The sequence below is a fragment of the Scyliorhinus canicula genome, chromosome 16, assembly GCF_902713615.1.
Source record: "Scyliorhinus canicula chromosome 16, sScyCan1.1, whole genome shotgun sequence".
Lineage (NCBI taxonomy): Eukaryota > Metazoa > Chordata > Chondrichthyes > Carcharhiniformes > Scyliorhinidae > Scyliorhinus > Scyliorhinus canicula.
In genome coordinates this window covers 7,646,096-7,670,425 of record NC_052161.1, presented here as the reverse complement: position 1 = coordinate 7,670,425, position 24,330 = coordinate 7,646,096, and the positions used below count along the sequence as shown (strand labels likewise).

At 44.2% G+C, this 24,330-nt stretch overlaps 1 protein-coding gene across 4 annotated transcripts in view; it reads right to left on the bottom strand.

Moving 5' to 3' along the window:
• The window catches only part of zfyve27 (zinc finger, FYVE domain containing 27), a 167,985-nt gene that overhangs the window by 122,814 nt on the left and 20,841 nt on the right, over positions 1-24,330 (bottom strand). For all 4 annotated transcript variants that reach the window (XM_038821899.1, XM_038821898.1, XM_038821897.1 and 1 more), the window contains exons 4-5: positions 21,247-21,342; positions 15,040-15,152 (exon numbers count right to left, since the gene is read on the bottom strand). In XM_038821899.1, the coding sequence (XP_038677827.1) occupies positions 15,040-15,152; positions 21,247-21,342 (209 nt within the window). The remainder of the gene's footprint in view (positions 1-15,039; positions 15,153-21,246; positions 21,343-24,330) is intronic.

The window sequence follows — 24,330 nt, the reverse complement described above, 5'->3', positions numbered from 1 at the left end:
TCACAGGGTCAGAGGAGACACAGACCGAGGAGCTGAAACACACGTGGGAAGAGGAGTTAGGAGGAGAGATAGAGGATGGTCTCTGGGCGGATGCGTTGAGTAGAGTCAACGCGTCCACATCATGCGCCAGGCTCAGCCTGATACAGTTTAAGGTCGTGCACCGGGCTCACATGACATTGGCCCAGATGAGCAGGTTCTTTGAGGTAGAAGACAGGTGCGCAAGGTGTGTGGGAGGGCCAACAAACCATGTTCATATGTTCTGGACATGCCCGAAGCTTAGGGGATTCTGGCAGGGGTTTGCAGATGTCATGTCCACGGTGTTAAAATCAAGGGTGGCACTGAGTCCAGAGGTGGTGATTTTCAGGGTGTCGGAAGACCCGGGAATCCAGGAGGAGAAAGAGGCCGACATTCTGGCCTTTGCCTCCCTGTTTGCCCAGAGATGGAAATTATTAGCTTGGAGGGACTCAAAGCCCCCGAAGTCGGAGACCTGGTTCACTAACATGGCTAGCTTTCTCTGTTTGGAGAAAATCAAGTTCACCCTGAGAGCGTCAATGTTCGGGTTCGTCCGGAGGTGGCAGCTGTTCATCGACTTTTTGGGGGAAAATTAACTGTCAGCTGAAAGTGGGGGGGGGGGTTGGGGTTTAGTTTAGTTTAGATTAGGGGGTTAGAAAAGTGGGACCTGTGAGGGAGAAAGACGGCCTTTGCACTATGTTTATATCTGTATGTACACTGTTTCTTCTGTTATTGTTATAAAACCATAAATACCTCAATAAAATGTTATTAAAAAAATAATGTGCACTCACACAATGTCACTAACATAACATCTTGAAAGCAAAAACAGGGATACCGGACATATGCCACCATTGCACTATTCAGAAGGCCATTTTGCGCATCAATCACTCAAATCAGACCATGATTTACTCTAGTATTATCTAGTTCCATGGTTTGCATTAATATTTTAAGAGGTATAATTGTTAGTTTTGGAGATGTAAATATTAAGGGAACTGAATTTCTGGAGGTCAGAAGGTGCCAGACCACCCAAGGTCACACATCAAAGGGCCTTGAACAGTGAAGTTCATCCCAATGTCATGGCAATATCAATCTCTTAAACTGCTTCACTAAAACAGATGATCCAGTCATGATCACTGTAGTTGTGGGAGCTTGCTGTGAAATCTGGTTTCAGCGTTTCCTACAACACTGACTACATTTCATCAAAAGAACTTCATTGGCGATAAAGCATTTTAGCACTGTTGAGGTTGGAAAGAAGCAAACTAAATTAAGGAAAGTTCTTCCTTTCACTCTGTTACTCCAATAGGTTAGATGCTAAAAGTACCAAGTCGTGCAGTATTGAACCATCCACAAAAGCTTCTTGCACAACGGACACAATGTCAGGGTTCCTGAGAGTATATTGGGTGTAAACAGTGGCAGACTTTGGTGCTCTCCCACTGCAGCTGCTCAATAAGGACAGCAGCTAAGGCCATCATAGCTTCACTGTAACTCACCGAGTGAAATCCGTCAGCTAAACTGACACAGTACGCCTTCAACCCCCGTCACAAATTTGGAAGTCGGCATAGGAGTTAAAAGTTGACAATGTTTCTTGCGGTCTAAGGGCCTCCTCGACACTCGCTCAGCGCATTTCCACATTGTGAGAGACTGTTTGAATGGGAGGTCTGCCAGCTGATGCTTCCCCGCTTCTATGGGTGAATGAATGGTTATATACAGGGTTTGCAGACCTCTGAACTGTTAATTGATAAATTGCAAAGTTATGGGCAGCACTGTACCACAGTGGTTAGCACTGTTGCTTCACTGCGCCGGGGACCCAGGTTCATTTCCCAGCTTGGGTCACTGTCTGTGCAGATTCTGCACGTTCTCCCGTGTCTGCATGGGTTTCTTCCGGGTGCTCTGGTTTCCTTACACAGTCCAAAGATGTACAGGTTGGGTGGATTGGCCATGCTAAAATTGGGTGGGGTTGGTGGGTTACGGGGATATGGTGGCGGTGTGGGCTTAAGTAGGGTGCTCTTTCCAAGTGCAGACTCGATGGGCTGAATGGCCTCCTACTGCACTGTAAATTCTATGATTCCATATGCAAATAGTTTTTAAAAATAAAAATAGAAGGTTACAGGAGTCCAGGCTAGACAGGATGTCATATTACAAAATTACATAGCCTCTTAAAATTAGTTCCTGCTATAGTGCCTCTCATTCCAAAATGTGGGTTCTCACTACAAACATGCAACCCTACTGTAGGTTCTGCCTCCTATCACTCATTCTTCCTCCCAGAGACTGATCCATCTGTTACTCTTACAAGAACACATGGTTCCGTGGCTATTTATTTTTTCTAAAACACAATTATGATTATACATATTGTAAGCGCGACTCTAGTTCAAGATTTCCTGTAGTTAAGGAGGAAGCCTTGGCAGGCACGTTTACTTTACTGTGACCCAGCCGACAGCACAAACTGCAGGACATGGTCCTACAATCAATTTGAAGCAGTGGGCCACAGTTGCCAGTTATTAAAAGTAGCCACACAGGTTAAAGGGCTATTAAAAAATACAAACAAAGCATTGGGGTTCATTTCCAAAGAGAAATGGATGAGAGATGCAGGCAAGTTATGTTACACTTGCACTGAACCTTGGTTACAACAGGTTTAAGAGCACCGTGCACAGCAGTGCTCTCCATGTTACAAAAAGGATATCAAGGCACCGGAAGGTTCAAAAACGATTTGCTAGAATGATAAGATCACCAGGTCAGAAGAAATAAGAGTAGGCCATTCAGCCCATTGAGTCTGCTCCATCATTCAATAAGGCCATGGCTGATCTGAGTGAATCCACTTTCATGCCTGTCCCCCATAACCCTCCAAGGCCTTGCAGCTCAACAATCTATGTTTGCCCTTCAATATATTTTATGGCGCATCCACCATTGCTCTCTGTGGGAGAGCATTCCAAAGTCTTCCAAATTCTTCCTCATCTCCATGTTAAATGGGAGACCCCTTATTTTAAACTGTGCCCCCTAATTCCAGATTCCCCCACAAGGGGAAACATCCTCACAGCATCTACCCTGTCAAGCCCCCTCAGGATCTTATAGGTTTCAATAAGATAGTCGCGCCACAGTTAGCACTGCTGCCTCACAGCGCTAGGGACCCGGGCTCAGTTCCGGCCATCTGTGTTTGGAGTTTGCACTTTCTCCACGTGTCTGTGTGGGTTATCTCTGGGTGTTCCGGTTTCCTCCTTTAGTCCAAAGATGTGCAGGTTAGGTGGATTGGCCATGATAAAATTGCCCCCGTGTCCAGGGATGTGCAGGTTAGGTGGGGTTACGGGGATAGGGCGAGAGAGTGGGCCATAGTAGGGTTCTCTTTCAAAGGGTCCTTGCAGACTCGATGGGCCAAATGGCCTCCTTCTGCACTGCAGTGATTCTATGGAAGATCTCCAACCTGCTCGATCTTTCCACCCAAGATAATCCTTTCATCCCAGAAATCTTATTTGAACCGCTTTCAATGCAAGTATGTCTCTCCTTCAGTAGGAAGGCCAAAATAGTACATAATACACTGTGCAATTGAAGCAGCAGTTATCATATCATAATTTTTTTAATGAAAAATTGCTTTAAAAGTCACAATTTATAAACATCGGACTGAGTTAAGACAGTTTCTAAAATGGATGCCAAGGGTGATCTGACTTTCCCCTCGTGGATTTGGGCTGGAATCTCTTCAGCTGGACAAAGTGAACACATCCTCAGACATATACATTTAGAATTCAATGAATGTTCCAAAAGAGCAAAGAAAAACTCACTGCCTCGATGATTTTTCCTTCAAACACAAAGACATTAACTGATAAGCCACTGTACAATCTTGATCACTACACAGGGTAAGGAGAACTTGGATAACTGTTAATGGAATTATCAGTTGCTTTGTGTGGAAAGTTTTTTCATATTTTTCTACAAGTCACTTGACAAACGGTGGCCACCTTGCCTTATTTGCAAGAAGCATTGAAAAGGGTAGGAAGTGAGCTACACCAGAGAGTCACCCTGATGAAGCTTCAGCCCAGGGTGACAGAGAAATGCATCTATAAACAGCTCCTTGTGTCGGCTGTACGGTAATTTGACAGCTAAATATAATAATAAATAAATAAATAATCAATCTTTATCGTCACAAGTAGGCTTACATTAACACTGCAATGAAGTTACTGTGAAAATCCCCTAGTCGCCACACTCCGCGGAGCACCTGTCTGGGTACAGAGGGAGAATTCAGAATATCCAAATTACCTAACAGCACGTCTTTCGGGACTTGTGGAAGGAAACCGGAGCACCCGGAGGAAACCCACGCAGACCCCACCGTGAGCCAAGCCGGGAATCGATCCTGGGACCCTGGAGCTCTGAAGCAACAGTGATAACCACTGTTCTACCATGCCGCCCACTATGCCCTGCCTGCAAAACAGAAATAGAGAACTTTCTCTCCTCTCTGTAAACCCAATTCCACCTAAGTTACCTTTTAAAGCAACCTCCAGCAATTTGACAGTGGAAGCTATCACAGCTGCAGACAACTCTACAAAGCCCTTCATTTCAGACAATACAACATCTCGACTTAAAAACATACGAGGCCAGCACAGAATATAATCTAGTTTGATTCATGTTTATAAGTATCATTTTATCTTCATTTGTAAGTAATCTTTGTGTATGTGTTATCTTTTCTTACCTAACTTCTAGAGTAAGTGGAGTTACTCACTCCAAGGATAACACACATGGGCGACGTTGTGGAAATACCTTTAAAGCACCCTGGCATAAGATTGCTATTTTTTTATGCCATCCCTCTTGCAATAAATGCCAACATGGCATTTGCCTTGCTAATTACTTGCTGAAACTGCTTGCTAAATATTTGTGATTCATGCAACCCTACACATTCCCACATCTTACCCCATCTGCCAATATTTTGCCCGCTCACTTAACCTCTCTATATCCCTTGACAGATGCTTGGCATCTTCCTCACAATCCATTTTCCCAGCCATCTTTCTATCAGTGGCAATTTTGGCTACAGTATAATTTGTGACTTCATCCAAGTCATTAATATAGATTATAAATATGGAGGTCCTAGCCCTGATCCCTGCATCACTCCACTAATTATAGCTCATCAGCCTGAAAATGACCCACTGATCCCAGCTCGGTTTACTGTGAGTTAGCCAATCTTCGACCCGTGCTAATGTGTCACTCACAACATCATGAGCTCTTATCTTCTGCAGTAACCTTTTATGGCACCTCATCGAATGCCTTTTGGATTCTGGGCTGGATTCTCCATTTGAGAGACTAAGTGCTGATGATGGGACTGAATCGTAAGTGTTCTACATTCACGATAGCGGCAGCATAGCGATTCAAGACATCCTAATGTCTTGGGGTCAGGATCAGCACTGGAGAGCCTGACAAGCAAGACCTGCATACTGGCACTCCACTTCCCAAACACCTTCATGCCAGCCAAGATGATGGCACTGGTTGCGCTGGAGCATGCCCATCCCATTGATGGGTCGACTGGGTCCAGGGCGTACCGGGGGGGGTTTGGCCTGGGAGGCACTTATAAGACCCGTGGCGCTAAGTTAATCGTGGGCAGTCAGCGACGTGCACAGCTGGATGGCTGCGTTGCAGACTGCGGCAATGGTGGTCCACCCCCAACCCAGCCCATCTCCTAGTTGCCCCCTACTATTCTCCCTGGCCAAGGCAAAAGCCTTACCGGTAAAACTGTCAGCACACTATAGCGATGGTGGACGGTTTTCGTACCCCTCTCTCTTCCTCAGCAGCCACACCGCCTGTTTCCCAATTTTAAATACCACGAGTGAACCTCGCCATCGGTAAATCCTGCTGGCGAAGGATCTCAGGTTGGCCCGGAAATTGCCAGGGCGGGCCCATTAATGATGTGCAAAGCAGTTTACTGTACAATTTGCATGCCCACACCAGCATGTGACATGGAATGCATTTACGCTGCTGTCGAGGCACCGGAGCATGGCATTCAGCTACGCGCCCGCCGCTGGCCTTGATTATCGGCTGATAGCCATTCTCCGTCCGATCGCATTTCCCAATCCCGCGTCGTTGGACGGAGAATCCCGCCCCACATCTTCTGGTTCCCCTTTATCCATCCTCAAAGAACTCTAATAAATTTATCAAGCATAACTTCCCTTTCACAAAACCATGCTCACTCTGCCTGATTGAATTATGATTTTCTGAATGTCCTGCCATCACCATCTTTTTTTGGGATTCTAGCATTTTCCCAATGATATATGCCAAACTAACTGGCCTAACGTTTCCTGCTTCCTGTCTCCTTTTGTTGAATAGGTGGTGTTAACATTTGTGATTTTCCAATCTGCTAGAAACTTTCCAGAATCTAGGGAACTTTGAAAGATTACAATCAATGCAACCACTTCTCTACAATCACTTCCTATAAGATTCTCAGGTCCAAGGAACTTGGCCAGCCTTTAGTCCCATTAGTTTTTCCAAGTAATTTTTCTCTAGGGCTCATGATTGCTTTAAGTCTCTTCTTTCCTTTGCCTTTAGATTGTCTACAATTTTTAGGATGTTTTCTGTGTCTTATAGGACCATAAGACATGGAATCAGAATTAGACCACTCGACCCATTGAGTTGCTCCGCCATTCAATCTTGGCTGATATTTTCTCATCCCCATTCTCCTGCCTTCTCCCCATAACCCCTGATCCCCTTATTAATCAAGACTACTGTGACGGTAGACACAAAATCCTTGTTATAAGTCTCTGTTGTTTCCTTGCTTCTCATTATTAATTCCCCAGTCTCATCCTCTCAAGAGTCAATGCTTTATTTTAGCTGCTCTCCACCTTTTTACATGCTTGTAGAATCTTTTATTGTCTGTTTTGATTGTTACTTTTCTCTCATATTCCAATTTTCCCTCTATCTTTTTTTAAGTCATGATCTGCTGGTCTCTAAAGTTTTCCCAATCCTCTGGTCTCCCACTCACTTTGGCAGCATTGTATATCTTTTCTTGCAATTTCATGCCATCCTTCACTCACTTTGTTAGCCATGGATGGTGCTCCTTTTTCATGGAGTCTTTCTTTCTCAATGTAATATATCTTTGTTGAGTTATGAAATATCTCCTTGAATATCTGCCGTTGTTTCCCTACCGTTAACCTATTTTCCGGTTCCACTCTTTCTGCATACCAGTGTAATTTAGTAAGTGGATGTACAGATTTCCACTTATCTGGGAGGCAGGCAAGGAATGATAAACACAAGTCGGTCACTAATAAATCGAACAGGGAATTATGGAGAAACTTCTTTACTCAAGAGACTGACGAGAATGTGGAACTAGCTCCCACATGGATTGGTTGAGGCAATAGCATATATATGCATTTAAGGGGAAGTTGGGACTGTGCATTAAAGAACAAGGAATAGAAGGTTATTCTAAAAGGGATAAACAAAGTAGGTTTGGAGGTGGTGTGTAAACACCAGCGTAGACCATTTAGGTCGAATGTCCCGCTTCTGTGCTATACATTGTACATAGTTCTACGCCTCCCCTGCATACCAGAGATTCCCCCACTTTTCAATGCTGTAAAGTTCACGGTTTCCCCTCTCCTCACCTTCCAACAGCCTCTTCATAACTTACCTCATAAGCAACAATTGCAACTACCTCCCTGAACATCTCTTATGCTTGCCATCCATTGATGTCTTTGTTTAGTAGCTTAAGGCACTGTGAGAACATAAAGGAACTTATTTGATTTGAATAATTCCAGCTGTCCAGAGGTGGATGTAAAGAATTCCACTGCGCCATTTTAAATAAAAGCAGACGGGTTCTAGCCAACATTTATCTCAATCAAAATCTGGTCATTATCTCATTGCTGTTTGTGGGAGCTTGCTGTGCGTAAATCAGCTCGTGAATCTCTTGCATCACAACAGTGACAACATTCAAAAAGCACTTCATTGGCTGCAAAGGGCATCGGTAAGAGCCGGTCATGAAAGGCACTAGAGAAATGCTTTTCTAATTCACTGGCTCCTGACTTTTTAAGCCCCCCCCCCCCCCCCCCCCCCCCCGCTTCCTGGGCTGCACCGTGACAGACCCGCCGAAAGATGGATCTACAAAGTGAATTTAAACAGGAACCAATTCTGGGGAAAGCGGAGTCAAAACCAGCCGCAGGGTGGAAGTAGCTCAAGTTTTTATATCCTTGTTAAAAAATAAATAAAAAAGCACAGCTGTGAATCCATCCTTATCCCCTCGCTGGAATGAATTTCATGCTGTAATACAGTACAAATGAGTCCATTTGGTTCGGTTATTAAGCGTAAATCTAGTTAAGCCCCTTTCCGGCCATTTACATACGCACACAATGAGCATAACGGGAGCAGGTGCTGGCAGCGGTGTTGGAGGGGGTGGGGGTTTGAAACGGGAAGGGAGGAGAAGGAGAAGGAGGAAGCTCTTTCATGACCCCGTAGAGGAATGCTCAGCGAGATTAGAACAAGAGACTTCAAATAAAAGCGTGGGTAAAATGGTGTGTAATTCAATCCAATTGGCGACAGCAACTCACCCAAGGCACTGGACTGTAAAGTAAACAGTTGAGCTTTACAAACATAATAATTCCACCTAAAATACAGCCTCCCATTAGGCTGCAATCCATCATCTTATTTTCACTCAAAACAGTAAATGTTAACCTCAACCTCCCCTTGCCATTCTGCCTCTGCCAAGCTGCATTGGGAATCGCACACCAGTTGGTTGATTATATCAAGCATTGAAATATGCTTCTCAAAAATGATTTAAAAACTGGAGATTGACTGATCTTTTGGTTGGGCAAGAGTATCGATTGTTATGGAACCAAGGTGAGGATACAGATGAGCCAGGATCTGAATGAGCGGAATAAGCTAGAGAGGCTGAATGGCCTCCTGCTGTTTCTAGACAAATTCACCATTTCAGTAAGTGTTAATTAAAAAATTCTGAAAATTCACCAATCAGATCCTGGGGCTGGATTCTGGACAAGGATACGTGAAACATGCCCTTATTCCTCTTATCACAGAATATTTTCAGAATTTTCTGTTTTGTCGCAGATTTATTTTTCTGCGGAAGGTAAATGGATTCCTCAGCCCACCCCAGAAGCATGCCCGAGATGGTTGTCCGCTCTGCAGTTCATGGAGCTTTCTGAAGGCACGCTGGTTCAATTCTTGAAAAGGTGGATACGACTCGTGCTGCCCACTTCGCAATGAACTGGCGCCGGCTGCTGGGGAACTTGGCAAATGTATCGTGTGGTACAAGGAACCAAACAATCCAGTAGAGTGCTCGTGACTATCTCCGGTACGAGTTGAGTCAGTTAATCCCACCTTGGAGACGATGGGGCTATACGAGTGGCCTCAGTACTTTTGAAGTAAGGAGGAAGTCCTGCTTTTGACTACCGTTCCAGAGACCTTTGCCAGGTTCGTCAAAGACACACTCTCCGATACCGTCACCAGTCCGGACCGGACCGAGCACCCTCCGCAGCACATGGGACTCAGCTCTAGCTGCCATCAGCTGAAGTTACGCGTTTTTGGGAGATTAGTTGACATTTATTGTTCTGTACTGCTCATTGTTTACTTCTCAAAAACTTCAGCTGACAATAGGAGCCAGGTGTCCCATTACTGCCTGCAAGTCTGAAATGATAAACTGAATGGCCTTCAGCTCATCAAGTTCGCATGAAGAGGAGTGGGGGCAATAGAGGGTCACTCTCCTGTGACCAGTGCTTTGATTCTAATAGTCCCAAAATAACTTGCACCTCAGCTGAGGAACAGGATTCAAAATGCATCAATTTGGTGTTGATCACAAGGACAGGTTAGATAAGGAAGGTCACAAGGTCCATCTTCATTGTCACAAGTAGGCTTACATTAACACTGCAATGAAGTTACTGTGAAAAGCCCCTAGTCGCCACATTCCGGTGCCTGTTCGTTTACACAGAGGGAGAATTCAGAATGTCCAATTCACCTAACACACGTCTTTCGGGACGTGTGGGAGGAAACCGGAGCACCCGGAGGAAACCCACGCAGACACGGGGCGAATGTTCGGACTCCGCACAGACAGTGACCCAAGCCTGGAATCAAACCTGGGACCCTGGAGCTGTGAAGCAACAGTGCTACCTACAAGCTCTTCCCTCTCCCAGTCAAAGCATCTAACCACCTCTTTAAGGATTCTGAAATTACTGTTTCCCTACCACAGATTGATCACTCGCTGGGTGACAAAGTGCTCCTTAACATCAGGCCTGAAATAGTCATTTACCATTTTTACATCTCTAACCCGTGTCCTTCAGTCAAGGTTTTATGCGGAACATTGGGAATTCCAAACAGGATTAACGTTTTTTGAAGTGTCTTACATAATTCAAAAAAAAGTCTCCTCTCTCATTCACCATCTTCAAATAATTAACTATTTTAATACTTGAAATCCCAAAAAGCTAAAACATAGAACATAGAACAGTACAGCACAGAACAGGCCCTTCGGCCCTCAATGTTGTGCCGAGCCATGATCACCCTACTCAAACCCACGTATCCACCCTATACCCGTAACCCAACAACCCCCCCCTTAACCTTACATTTATTAGGACACTACGGGCAATTTAGCATGGCCAATCCACCTAACCCGCACATCTTTGGACTGTGGGAGGAAACCGGAGCACCCGGAGGAAACCCACGCACACAGGGGGAGGACGTGCAGACTCCACACAGACAGTGACCCAGCCGGGAATCGAACCTGGGACCCTGGAGCTGTGAAGCATTTATGCTAACCACCATGCTACCCTGCTGCCCATCTTGTGGCGGATTTTGTAAATAATGGTCAGGTGCCTTCTAAGCCCATCCCTGTTAGCCTGAAGACATGTGTTTGCGCAAAACGTTGCATTTCATCCACAGACCTCCTCAAATCCCTTATTGATCGCACAGAATAAAAGGACAATAAGACACCTCTGGTTTCAAACCAGGCCGTACTGTTTGAATCAAAGGACCATCTCTCTCTCTCAGGTAGTAGAAGGTTCCTATGTGAAATAAGCATGGGAAACCGCAAATTAAGGACCCACTGAACATAATTTCTCCCAGCTCAATGTCTCTCATTCCGACTAGTGTATGGCAGCAAAACAAGTCTCACCTATCCTCATAACTCAGTCCTCTGAAGCGAAGGAACTCGGATTAAAACATATCTATTGATTTTGGCTGTCCTCTTCCCACTTGGGAGAAATATGTAAACAAAGAGTACAAGTTAAGAGTCTCTGTAAAATAAACAAGTAGGCGTCTCTGAAGTTTGCAGACCAAGGGACACAAGTGAGTGGAGACAGACAGAAAAGTTACCAGCGGGGGAAAGAATAATTATCCGGAATGGGAGTGGAGGTCCAAAACCACAGAGAAACAGACAACAGGAAAATAAACAGACAAAGCACATCAAACAGTAAACAGGAACACAGAAGTGAAATGAAACTTTGGGAAGGAGATGTAAAATAAACAGTTGATATGATAAAGACTGCTTGCAACTCAAGCCAAACAGGCCAGGAAAGCTCTCTGCTGAATTAGTTATCTCAGCCAAGGGGGAACTACAGCTCCTAATAAGCCGGCCTCAGTGCTTCTGAGAGAAGGGAAGGCAAAGAAAAAAAGTCAGTCAGGGTTTTGCAACCCAGCGCGTCCAATTGGGAAGTGTGCATGCGAGGTAGAAGCTGGGTTAGCTCCGCTGTGACCCTTCTAACCCTCATGTAAGCATCGGTTAAAAGATCCTGTCCAACACCAGCAGTCCAGACTTGCACATGAATGATAGTATGTGATCGCAAAGGAATATAGGAAGCCATTCAGCCCCTTCAGCCTGCTCCACCACTCAATGCGACCAATGGCTGATCAGCTATCCACTCCCATATGGAGCTTATGCTCCACATTCTTCAATACCTTTGACTAACAAAAATACAGCCAAGGTTTAAAATTAATTGGCCTAATGTCACTTGCAGAAGGGAGTTCCAAACTTCTATCACTCTTGTGTACAGAAGTGTTAATTTCATCCTGAACGGTCTGGATCTATTTTTTAAAAAATTGTGTCCCCCTCATTTCCCAGACTCCCCAACCAGTGGAAGTAACTAAAATAAGCAAAATACTGTGGTTTCTGGGATCCGAAACAAGAACAGAGTATGCCGGGAAAACGCAAGCAGGTCTGTGGCATCTAGGAGAGAAACAGATTTAAAGTCTCGAGTCCTTTGACTCAAATGTTGAAATTATTTCTCTCTAAACCACACTTACTGTCTCGAAAACTTCAACTGAATCACCCCTTAACTTTCTAAATTCTACAGAATAGAACCCTAATTTGTGTACTTCAGAGGCATAGACCCATAGAGGTCAACAGCACAGAAAAGGCCCTTTGTTTTTGACTGGTGCCGATGAGTTGGACCAATCAGCTAAGTATTCTAATCCCATTTTCCAACACTTTATAAAAACGCTACAGTGCAGGAGGCCATTCGACCCATCAAGTCTGCACCGTCCCTCTGAAAGGGTACCCAACCTAAAGTCACTCCCCCACCCTATCCCCATAACCCAGTAACCCCACCTAACCTAACCTCTAACCTTTGGGACATCGAGGGGCAATTGATCATGGCCAATCCACCCAACCTGCACATCTTTGGACTGTGGGAGGAAACCGGAACACCCGGAGGAAACCCACGCAGACACGGGGAGACAGTAACCCGAGGCGGGAACCCTGGTCCCTGGAGCTGTGAGGCAGCAGTGCTCACCACCGCGCCACTTGGCCCGTAGCCTTGTATGACTCAGCATCGCATACTTCTTGAATAGTATAAGGGTCACTGCCTCCAACATGACCAGTAGAATCTGGCCTGCGATGGACAATGAAATGATTTGAAAGCCTATAGTTGAGCTGAAATTGGCTTCTGACCAAATATGGTCGGTGACAGCAGGCATGCTGACATCATGCCAGTTGGAATTCAGCCAAAGGGGTCTATATTGCAGCTGGGAAGCAGTGATCTGGTCAGTCACTAGAAGACATGCGAGAAGTCATCGGCGGATCGTACCCACAGAGCACGCTCCACGTGCATATACCAAGCAATCAGTAATTATTGTTTTCTGTAATTTGAAAATAAGGCTCAGTTAAAGGCATCACCCAGTTAAAGTGGAAACGATACCCTGAGCCTGTCATTATTCAAAAAGTAGGGGTCCAACCCAAGGCTATTGTCCAACGATCAGGGTACCTGGCAGAATTGTAATGACCGTTTTGAAATACCTGTAATTTATTTTGACTGTATTGAAGTACCTTCAGAGGGTCTGCAGAGAACCTGAATACCATTGCACTGTGTGATTGCCATTTTGAAATGCTTGAATGTTCTTTCAGATATTTTATATTTTTACAACAATGAGTCTGGCTTAAACTAGCTTCTACTGAATTAGAACAAGGCCTGTCAATAGCACTGCAGTGAAAGCTCAGTGCTACCACCATCAGCCACTAAGCAGAATTGCAGCTGTACAAAAATTACGCCTGAAAATACACCTAGAATGGGACCTCTGCTGTCTGTAAGAGTGTTACATGAATTGAAATTTGAGATGTCACAATTTAGTTCCACAATGCACATCTATCTCCTACTGAACATTAAGTTGGATATCACATTCAAAGGCCACAATATGGTTGGAATGATAAAACACAAAATGGTCTAATGGGAGTGGCAGGGGGGCAGTTTGTCAATGGTACAATCTGAATTTACGTAGCACCACTAAATTAGTAAAACATCCCAAAACACTTCACAAGAACAATTTTCATACTAAATTTGACACTGAGCCACACATGAAGAAATTGGGACAAATGACCAAAAGCCTGGTCAAAGAGGGAGTTTGAAAAATGAGGGTGAGTTAGAGGGGCAAAAAGATTTGGAGCGCTTACAGCCTAGAGCGAGTTTGAAAACAAGGCAGAGGAATTTAAAAACCGAGGTGTTGCCGGACTGGGAATCACTGGCGAGGTAATGGGTTGTTGGAAATTAGCAGATGGGTGACAGTTTTTGATGTGCTCGAATTGATGGAGTGGAAGCCGTCAGGAGAGCATTGGAAAAGTCGAACCGGAGGGAAGAACAGAAAAGTGCGTTCAGGAATGCCATAAGCATTGAGGCACCTTGTTTCGGACAGAGCAGAGAAGCGTTTGCTCTGCCTCTAAACAGCATTTGATCAATGCCGATACAGGATTCAAAGTGGTCCACTCCCATCTCTCACCCAGATCAGCACAAAGTCACAAAACAGGTTCAGTGACTAACAATCACGGACACAATAATTCTTCAGATTAAGAAATATTGCTACACCCATAATCTGTTTGTGATAATGCTGGACATTCTGAAGTATGGTCTCATGCTCCTGTTAACGTTTCATTAACAATTAGCATCAGGTTAAAAACTTCACTGGTGTGAAATTTCCTATATAGCAAACTTCTTAAACTCATGGTGGAATATTCACTTATAAACGAGTGAAAAACTGACAGTTAGGTAAGGATGTGGAGGAGCACGAGAACTGAACCCCCAAGAGCAGCACGGGGGCACAGTGGTAAGCACAGCTGCCTCACGGCACCGAATTCCCAGGTTCGATCCCAGCTCTGGGTCACTGTCCGTGTGGAGTTTGCACATTCTCCCCGTGTTTGTGTGGGTCTCACCCCCACAACCCAAAGATATGCAGGGTAGGTGGATTGGCCAAGCTAAATTGCCCCTTAATTGGAAAAAATGAATTGGGTACTCTAAATTTTTTTTTTAAAAGAACTGAACCCCAGATAATATTCCCTCCCTTTCCACACGCACATACATTCACCACCCCTAGCCATATAGAATCTTGAAAAATGCTAAAGACCTACAGTCAATTCAGGAAAACACAAATTCATCTCCAACTCTTGAAGGGAATGAACGAAAGCTCTGAAGTTCCTAACTCCCTAATCACAACTAACTAATTATTGCTGAATTGGGAACGAGGAAGACAGGGGTGAGGTACAATTCGAAACAAATGCTGCAAGCGCTTGGGACCAAGTGTCTACATTTTCCCTTCCTTTAGCATTTTTTCATGGATTATACCAACACATTCACCTCCCCAATCACTTACCTCTGTAAAAATCAGCATTTCCCAGAAACAACACACTGTTCAGGAGAACCATAACCCAGCAGAGTGGTAACAGGTAGAAGACGGAGAGCATTCCCATCAAACTTCCGTAAAACCTAAACAAAATAGAAAGGAAGGCAAACATCCAGCATTAGCATTTCAGAATTCCAGACAAATAAAATGCAAGCAGTCATCAGGAACTTGGGGAGAAACAGGAGAGGACCATTCTTCCCCTCGAACGTATTCTGTCATCACGGTGACCCTGAATTGACCTGTACCTTAATCCCAGCTCCCTGTCTTGGCACCAAAACTCCCCTACTATACTTCCTGTACACACCGACTGTGTGGAAAAATTTGGTTCCAACTCCATCCACACGTTTGCTGATGATACGAACATGGTATCGTACTATGGGTCTGGTTTAGCTCAGTGGGCTAGACAGCTGGATTGTGATGCAGAACAAGGCCAGCAGCGCGGGTTCAATTCCCGTACCAGCTGAGAATTCTGAATTCTCCCTGCCTGTACCCAAGCAGGTGCCGGAATGTGGGACTAGGGACTTTTCACAGTAACTTCATTGCAGTGTTAATGTAAGCCTACTTGTGACAATAAAAGATTATTTATTTATTTAGTGGGCCGGATCTCGAATAACGACAAGTTAGAATACAGGAGGGAGATAGAGAACCTGGTGGAGTGGTGCAGCGACAACAATCTCTCCCTCAATGCCAGCAAAACTAAAGAGCTGGTCATTGACTTCAGGAAGCAAAATACTGTACACACCCCTGTTAGCATCAACGGGGCCAAGGTGGAGATGGTTAGCAGTTTCAAATTCCTAGGGCTACACATCTCCAAAAATGTGTCCTTGTCCACCCACATCGACGCTACCGCCAAGAAAGCACAACAGCGTCTATACTTCTTCAGGAAACTAAGGAAATTCGGCATGTCCAAATTAACTCTTACTAACTTTTACAGAGGCACCATAGAAAGCATGCCATCCGGCTAAATCACAGCCTGGTATGGCAACTTTGGATTTTGTTTATTGTCACATGTACCAAGGTACAGTGAAGTATTTTTCTGTGAACAGCTCAACAGATCATTAAATACATGAAAAGAAAAGGAAATAAAAGAAAATATGTAATAGGGCATCACAAGGTATACAATGCAACTACATAATACCGGCATCGGGTGAAGCATAGAGGTCAGTCCATAAGAGGGTCGTTTAGGAGTCTGGTAAGTGGAGAAGAAGCCGTTTTGAGTCTGTTCGTTTTGTCTTCTCAGACTTTTATATCTCCTGCCCGATGGAAGAAGTTGAAAGAGTAAGCAGGTGGGAGGGGTCTTTGATTATGCTGCCCGCTTTTCCCCGGCAGCGGGAGGTGTAGATGGAACTGCTTGGCCCAAGACCGCAAGTAACTTCAGAGTCGCGAACACAGCCCAGTCCAACACACGAACCCATCTTCCACCCATTGACTCCATCTACACTTCCCTCAGCCCTAAATGGTCCACTTCTTATTTGGAGACTGAGCCAACTTGTTCTAGACACTCCAGCCAGGGGAACAACCTTTCTGCATCTTCCCTGCCTAGAACGTTTTGAAGTTTCAATGAGATCTCTCATTCTGTAGAGGACACAAGCCCAGTCTCCGCAAATCTCTTCTTATTTGACAGTCCTGCCATCCCAATAATTAGTGTGATGAACCTCTGCTGCACTCTGTCTATGACCTTAGGTAACGCAACCAAAACTGAACAAAATACTCCAGATGTGGTCTAATCAAGACATCCATACTCCCGCGCTCAAATCCTCTTTTATTAAAGACCAACAAACCATTTGCCATCCTAATTGCTTGGTGCACCTGCATGTTAGCTTTCAGTGACTTATGAACAAAGACACCCAGGTCCTTTTGGGCATGAACACTTCCCAATCTCCCACCATTCAAGAAACACTCTGCAACTCCATTCACTCTGCAATGTTCTTACCCACTCACTAAGCCCGTCCTTATTCCCTCGAAGCCTCTTTGCATCATCTTCACAACACACATTCCAAACTGGCTTTGTGCCATCAGCAAACTTAAAATATCACATTTCGTCCTCACATCCATATCGTGAATAGAATTGCGAATAGCTGGTGCCAAAATACTGAACCTTGTGGTACCTCAGTGATCACAACCTGCTAATGCTAGAATTATCCTACTCGCTGTTTTCTGTCTGTTAATCAATCCTCAATCCATGCCAGTATATATATCCCCTATCCTACATGTTCTGACATTGTTCACTAACCTCCTGTGTGGGGTCAAATCGAAAGCCCTCTGAAAATCTAAATACGCCACATTCTCTAAGGCAATCCAGCTGTTTTTAAAATTTGTGTACCCCATGAAGCTATTGCTGAACCTGCTCGTATTGATTTGATGTTTTGCATTTTGAACTGCAGATGTACGTCATGAATTGTTCCCATCAATTTGGTGTTTTTACATTATGCTTTATATTTGTAACTAAAAAAACGATTGCAGTGCAGATGCGGTGTGCAGACTCATCAGGTGGCAGGGACATGGAGTACAGAGAAAGTCAAGACAAGGGGAGAAGAATCCGGACGGAAGATACCACCAGAGGAGTTTATATGTTATTCATTTTTATTAATTCAAAGTCCAAGGACACCCAGAACACACACACACTGGCATGCCAGATCATGTAATTGAACTGGTGGTCCAGACTTATTACATCACCAGACACTCTGCAACAAACCTCAAAGGCAATGACTCCCCTTGGAAGATGTAAATGGTTTTCTTCCTGCCTTATCGGAGCTAGGGTATATTAAATAATAATAATCTTTATTATTGTCACAAGTAGGCTTACATTAACACTGCAATGAAGTTACTGTGAAAAGCCCCTAGTCGCCACATTCCGGCGCCTGTTCGGGTACACTGAGGGAGAATCCAGAATGTCCAATTCACCAAACAAGCACATCTTTTGGGATTTGTAGGAGGAAACCTGAGTAGTTCTCTAATTTCTCTCCTCCTTTCTTAAATAGTGGGGTTAGATTTGCAACCTTCCAATCTGCACGCACTGTTCCAGATTCCCAAGAATTTTGAACAATGACCACCAATGAATCGACTATCTCTGTAGTCACTTCTTTCAACGCTCTAGGCTGTAGATCATCCAGAGGATTTATCAACTTTCAGTCCCATTTATTTCTCCAATGCTAGTTTTTACGAACACTAATGTATTTCAATTTCTCATTCTCACTAGGCTGTTGGATCTCCATTATTTCTGGGAGATTTCTTGGATCTTCCTCTGTGAAGACAGACACAGTCATTATTTAATTTCTCTGCCATTTTCTTGTTCCTCATTACAAATTCTCCTGTCTCTTGATGTGATGAGCCCAAAGTGCCTTTGCTAATCTTTTTCGTTTTACATAGCCCGAGAAGCTTTTACTGTCCATTTTATGTTTCTTGATACTTTTCTATTGGGGGGGGGGGGGTGTTTACGGGGTTAGGTCGGGGGAGTGGGATGCTCTTTCAGAGGTCGGTGCAGATTCAACGTGCTGAATGGCATCCTTCCGCACTGTTGGGATTCTACTCTATTGTCTCTTTTTTCAACAGCCTTCCTTTGCTGGATTCTAAAATACTCCCAATCCTCAGCTTACTACTCTTTTTGACAACCTTATAAGCCTCTTTCTTTTATCTCATACAATCTTTAGCTTCCTTTGTTAGCCACAGTTGACTCTCAGTTTCCTGATCGGGTCTTTGTGCATTAAAGAAATGTATATTTGCTGTCGGCACAGGCTTGGAGGGCCAAAGGGCCTGCTCCTGTGCTGTACTTTTCTTTGTTCTTTGTAAACCATGTATTAATTCATTAAATACTAGCCATTGCCTGTTAACTGTCATAGTTTTAATGTATTTTCCCAATTCATCACAGCCAACTTGCCCTCACACCTTCATAGTTTCTTTTGTTTAGATTTAAGATTTTAGTTTCATATTAAAGTTTGTGGTTTTCAAAATTAATGGAAAATTCTATTACATTATGGTCACTCTTCCCTAAAGGTTCCTTTACAGCAAGATTATTAATTAGTCCTCTCTCATTGCACAACACTAGATCTAAAATAGCCTGTTCTCTGGTTAGCACCTCAACATATTGCTCTAGAAAACCATCTTGTCCACATTCCAGACATTTGTCCTCCACAGCAGTAATGCTTATTAGATTTATCCAGTCTATATGTACATTGAAGTCACCCATGATTACTGAATTACCCTTATGCACCTCTAATTTATACCATGCCCTGCATTACCATCACTTTTTGGTGGTCCAAGGTTTCCTGTCCCTTGCTGTTTTGTAGATCCGCCCAAACAGATTCTACATTTGTACCACCCGATCCAAGATCCTCTCTCACTAACGTACTGATCGCATCCCTTAGTCTAGCTACTTTTAACACAGACACAAGAAACAGAAACAGGAATAGGCCACTAGGCCCCTCAAGCCTGCCCAGCAATTCATACGATCATGGCTGATCTATGCCAGCCTCAGCTCCTTTTCTGTGTCATTTCCCTGTAACCCTCTGTTCCTCCATCTATCAAATATTTATCCACCCCCACTTTAAATACTTCTATGAATTCAACTTCCACCACCCTTCAGGGCAGAGAATTCCAGAGATTCACCACCCTCTGCGAGAAGACATTTCTACACACTTCAGTTTTAAATGACCAGCCCTTTATCTGGTTGGTTTTTTAAAAAATAATTTACAGGATGTGGGCGTCGCTGATTAGGCTAGCACTTATTTCCCATCCCTAGTTGTCCTTCAGAGGGTAGAGGTGATGAGCGGCACAGTGGTTAGCACTACTGCCTCATGGCGCTGAGGACCCGGATTCGATCCTGGTCCCGGGTCACTGTCCATGTGGAGTTAGCACATTCTCCCAGTATGTGCATGGGTCTCCCCCCACAACCCAAAGATGTGCAGGGAAGGTGGATTGGCCATGCTGAAATTGCCCCTTTATTGGAATTTATTTTTAAAACAAGGTGGGTGAATTGCCTTCTTGAACCGCTGCAAATTCGGAGATGTAGGTACACCCACAGTGCAGAAACGGCAATATATTTCCATGACAAGGTGGTGAGTGACTTGGACAGGGAATCTCAGTAGTGGTGGGGTTCGCAGGTAGCTAACCACCGCCCCCCCCCCCCCCCCCCCCAACCATTTGGATTCCAACCTTCTTTTCCAGAGCCTTTCTGGATTGTTTTTCGTAACCAACTGCTATATTGTGTGTTGCATAAAGCCTTAAATCTCTTTGAACATCCGCTATTTCAAGTTTTTCACCATGTATGAAATGCTCAGATGTGTCCTTTTTTTAAATCCAAATGGATGACTTCATATATGCCTGCATTGGAATTCATCTGCCACACTGTTTTTGCCCATTCAATTAGTGTCCTTTTACAATGTTATGCTCCCGCCTAGACTATTTACTGAGCCACCAATCTGTGTGGCATCCGTTAAACATTGCCATGTGAAGTCATTGATAAATCGAGTCAATGGCTGAGGTTCAAGCACAGACCTCTATGGGATATCACTGGACTATTCCTTCCAATTCGAGAAACCCACAATGATTTATTTGACACGCCTTGTCCACCATGCTGGAGACGACACGATGGGGCCAGCCAACAAGCACAAGATGCTGCACAGGTGTATTAGCAAACAAAACTTTGAGTGGCATAGGAGATATTAGAGCAGGTGACCAAAAGCTTGGCCAAACAGGTGGGTTTTAAAGATGAAGAAAGGTTTAGGGATGGAATTCCAGGTCTTGAGGCCTAGGCAGTTGAAGGCACAGCCACCAATGGAGCAGTGATTAAAATTAGTGATGTGCAGCAGGCCAGAGCTGGAGAAGCAGAGGTCTTGGAGGAGGTGGCAGAGATAGGGAGAAAGCTGTTTGGGAGCTTGCTGTGTGGACATTGGTTGCTGCATTTCCTACATTACAGTGACTACACTTCAAAAAGAGTTACATTGACTGGAGAACACTTTGGGACACCCTGACGTCATGAAAGCTACTATATAAATTCAGGTTCTCTTTTTTTTTTCTGTTCCACCAACAGAAAGCTTCAGGACGCCATGCGATGAGTGATTTGCCATCTCTATTTCAATCATTATATTAGCCAGGGGTAGGAAATTCACAGCAAATTTAACTTCCTTGAATCACATCTTCACCACCACCATCTTCTAACACAATCAAACATTCACTTACAGGACAGATAGCGAATGGTCCTCCCAGTACAGGACTCTATATGCAGCCTCGCAACTGCTGCAGGTCTTATTCAGCATCTCATCCAGGTGAATTAAACTACGGAGAAAAAAAGCCCACACAAAATGGAAGCATTAGCATTAACAAAACAATCATCAAGCATCTTAATCCAATTATCACCTGTCATGATGTCACCATGGTATGGGGAGAGGCTCGAAAGCTACATTCCAAATATTTTACAGTTAGCAAGTGTGATCATTTTAAAAAAAATTTAGAGTACCCAATTCATTTTGTTCCAATTAAAGGGCAATTTAGCGTAGCCACTGTACCTACCCTGCACATCTTTGGGTTGTGGGGTGAGACCCACACAGACACGTGGAGAATATGCAAACTCCACAGGGCCAGTGACCCGGGGGCAAGGGTGATCATGAAGTAGTTATTAACATTAAAATCAGGGGAAATACAGCACTCAGCATAACTGATCAATTGGTGAGTTAAGTGTAATTTGAGTAGTAGCTCTCCACAGGAGAGTTGAAATTTTCAGGCATGGAGGGCAGTTTACCTTGATATAAAATGTATCTGTGCAAACAATATATTCTGTAGTATACAGCACGTGGCCATTCTGCCCAACTGGTTTATGCCCCACATGAGCTGCTTCATGGACCCAATCTGCATATCCTATTCCTTCCTTCTAGCCTTGGCTCATTTGGTAGCATTCTTGCGTCTGTGACATGAGATTGCCGGTTCAAATCACACTCCAGAGCTCGAGAACAAAACAAAAATCAATACTGACAGTCCAGTGCGGTACTGGGGAGGGTTGCACTGTGGGATGTTAAACTAAGGCCCCATCCACCCTCTCAAGTGGATGTAAAAGATTTCATGGAACTGTTTCAAAGATGAGCAGGAGTGCTATGCCCTGGTACTCTGGTCATTAATGATCCGCAGAACCACAGAATCCATACAATGCAGAGGAAGGCCATTCAGCCCATCGAGTCTGCACCGACCCGCTAAAAGAGCACCCTACCCCGGCCAACTCCCCCGTAAACCCATCTAACCTTTGAGCACCAAGGGACAATTTTACCACGGCCAATCCACTTAACCTGCGCATCTTTGGACTGTGGGAGGAAACCGGAGCACCCAGGAAACCCATGGAGACATGGGAAGAGTGTGCAAACTCCACGCAGACAGTCACCCGAGGCCGGAATTGAACCCGTGTCCCTGGCGCTGTGAGGCAGCAATGCTAATCACCGTGCCACCCTCAATAAATAGAACAAAAAGATTAAAACTGATAACCACAGTGCTGATTGTAGACGCTCACTGTGCACAAAACAGCTGCCTCATACCTACATTACAACAGTGACTAGAGTTCAGAAGTACTTCAATAGCTGGATAGAATTTTAAAATGTCCTATAAAAGGCGCTATATTAACACAGGTCTTTTTCCCCCTCAAAAGATATTCACCTCAACAGTGCCTTGAGGAAGCAAGCTCCACATTCTAAACACCCTCTGGGTAAAGAAGAATCTCCAGAATTCCTTATCTGTATTTGATAAATGACTTGCTTTTTTAAGTTATAGCTGGAATACTGGCTCAACTACAAGGTCACCTAATTAAACAGTCTGTAACAAGAATGAAAATGCTTTGCCAGAAAGGCAAGGGCAAGTTCCTGTCTTGATATGGGGATGTTATGCAACAGATTCCTGTAATTAAATAATGATCAGACGGTCCTCAAAACTGTCAACTAAATTTATGCATGGAATTGGCTGTGACGTGCACACAAATCTAAAAAGCAAATTCTTCAGTTACAGATTCCACCCAGACTGACTCGAGTTACAGAATCATGGCCAATGTTGGAACACAGATACGAGGACCAAGCACAGCGCTGTCCTATAATCTTGCCGACTTTGTCAATGCTTGCAGATTGATGTATCTGGAGGAACTGGAACTCCCCAATGTGTTAACTGCAACTCTCATCAAGAAGCCCTGATTCACATAGGCATGCCTTGATCAAAAGCTGCATGATTTCAGGATGCGCATGGGTCACCCTGCTCCAGCCAAGTACTATTGTACTCACACGAAATCAGTTTCACCTAAGCTGCCAGAGACAATTAATGAAGATCAGATGGTGAGACTAGACAGCACACACCAATGTTCTTACAAAAGTCTGACATGATGTGCCAAGCTAATGATATTCCGATCATAAAGGCACAGTTTTGATGATCAAGACACATAAAAAGTGAAACTCAGTATTTGTTGTTGCTTTAGGAAGGGGTCCCACGCAATCAATTAGGACCCGAGGAAAAGGTTCCCCAGGTTTGATTACCGCTTGAGGCTTTCCTATCACCTTACGTATGACAAAATTCAACTCCATCCTTACATAGTGCAGGCCAATAAAAAATGTTTTGTATTTTTGCTCGAGTTTTCCTTACTCTGAAATGATCCCCTACTGGGACCTTGTGCACTACCTGCAAACCCTCCTTTCTATAACCCACCGGTAATACAACGTGATGAACCTCTGCCCATTTCTCATCTGCCTGAAGATCTCCACTTCCTCATTACTATATTATTTCTAATGCAACAACACTCCAGTATACATTCAGATTCTACTTCTGTGTATGCTTTATGATAGAACTGCTTTATCTCTGAATCCTTCTATTATAATTCTCCCAACTTTCCTGAGCTTTAGCCTCTTGTTCTTTATCAACTATCTAGTCAAAGATTGTTTCTGATAACTGAATCTGTCTCCTTAACTTTATTTCTTGATCGCTGAGGTCCCAGGTTCGATCCCGGCTCTGGGTCACTGTCCGTGTGGAGTTTGCACATTCTCCCCGTGTCTGCGTGGGTTTCGCCCCCACAAACCAAAAATGTGCAGAGTAGGTGGATTGGCCACGCTAAATTGCCCCTTAATTGGAAAAAATAATTGGGTAATCTAAATTTTAAAAAAAAACTTTATTTCTTGATTTCTCCTCCTCCAGTCTCAACCTGCGCCTAAACAGTACCCTGATAAAGGTTAATTTCTCTACTACCACCACTTCACGGCATGGTGGCACAGTGGTTAGCACTGCTGCCTCACAGTGTCAGGGACCCGG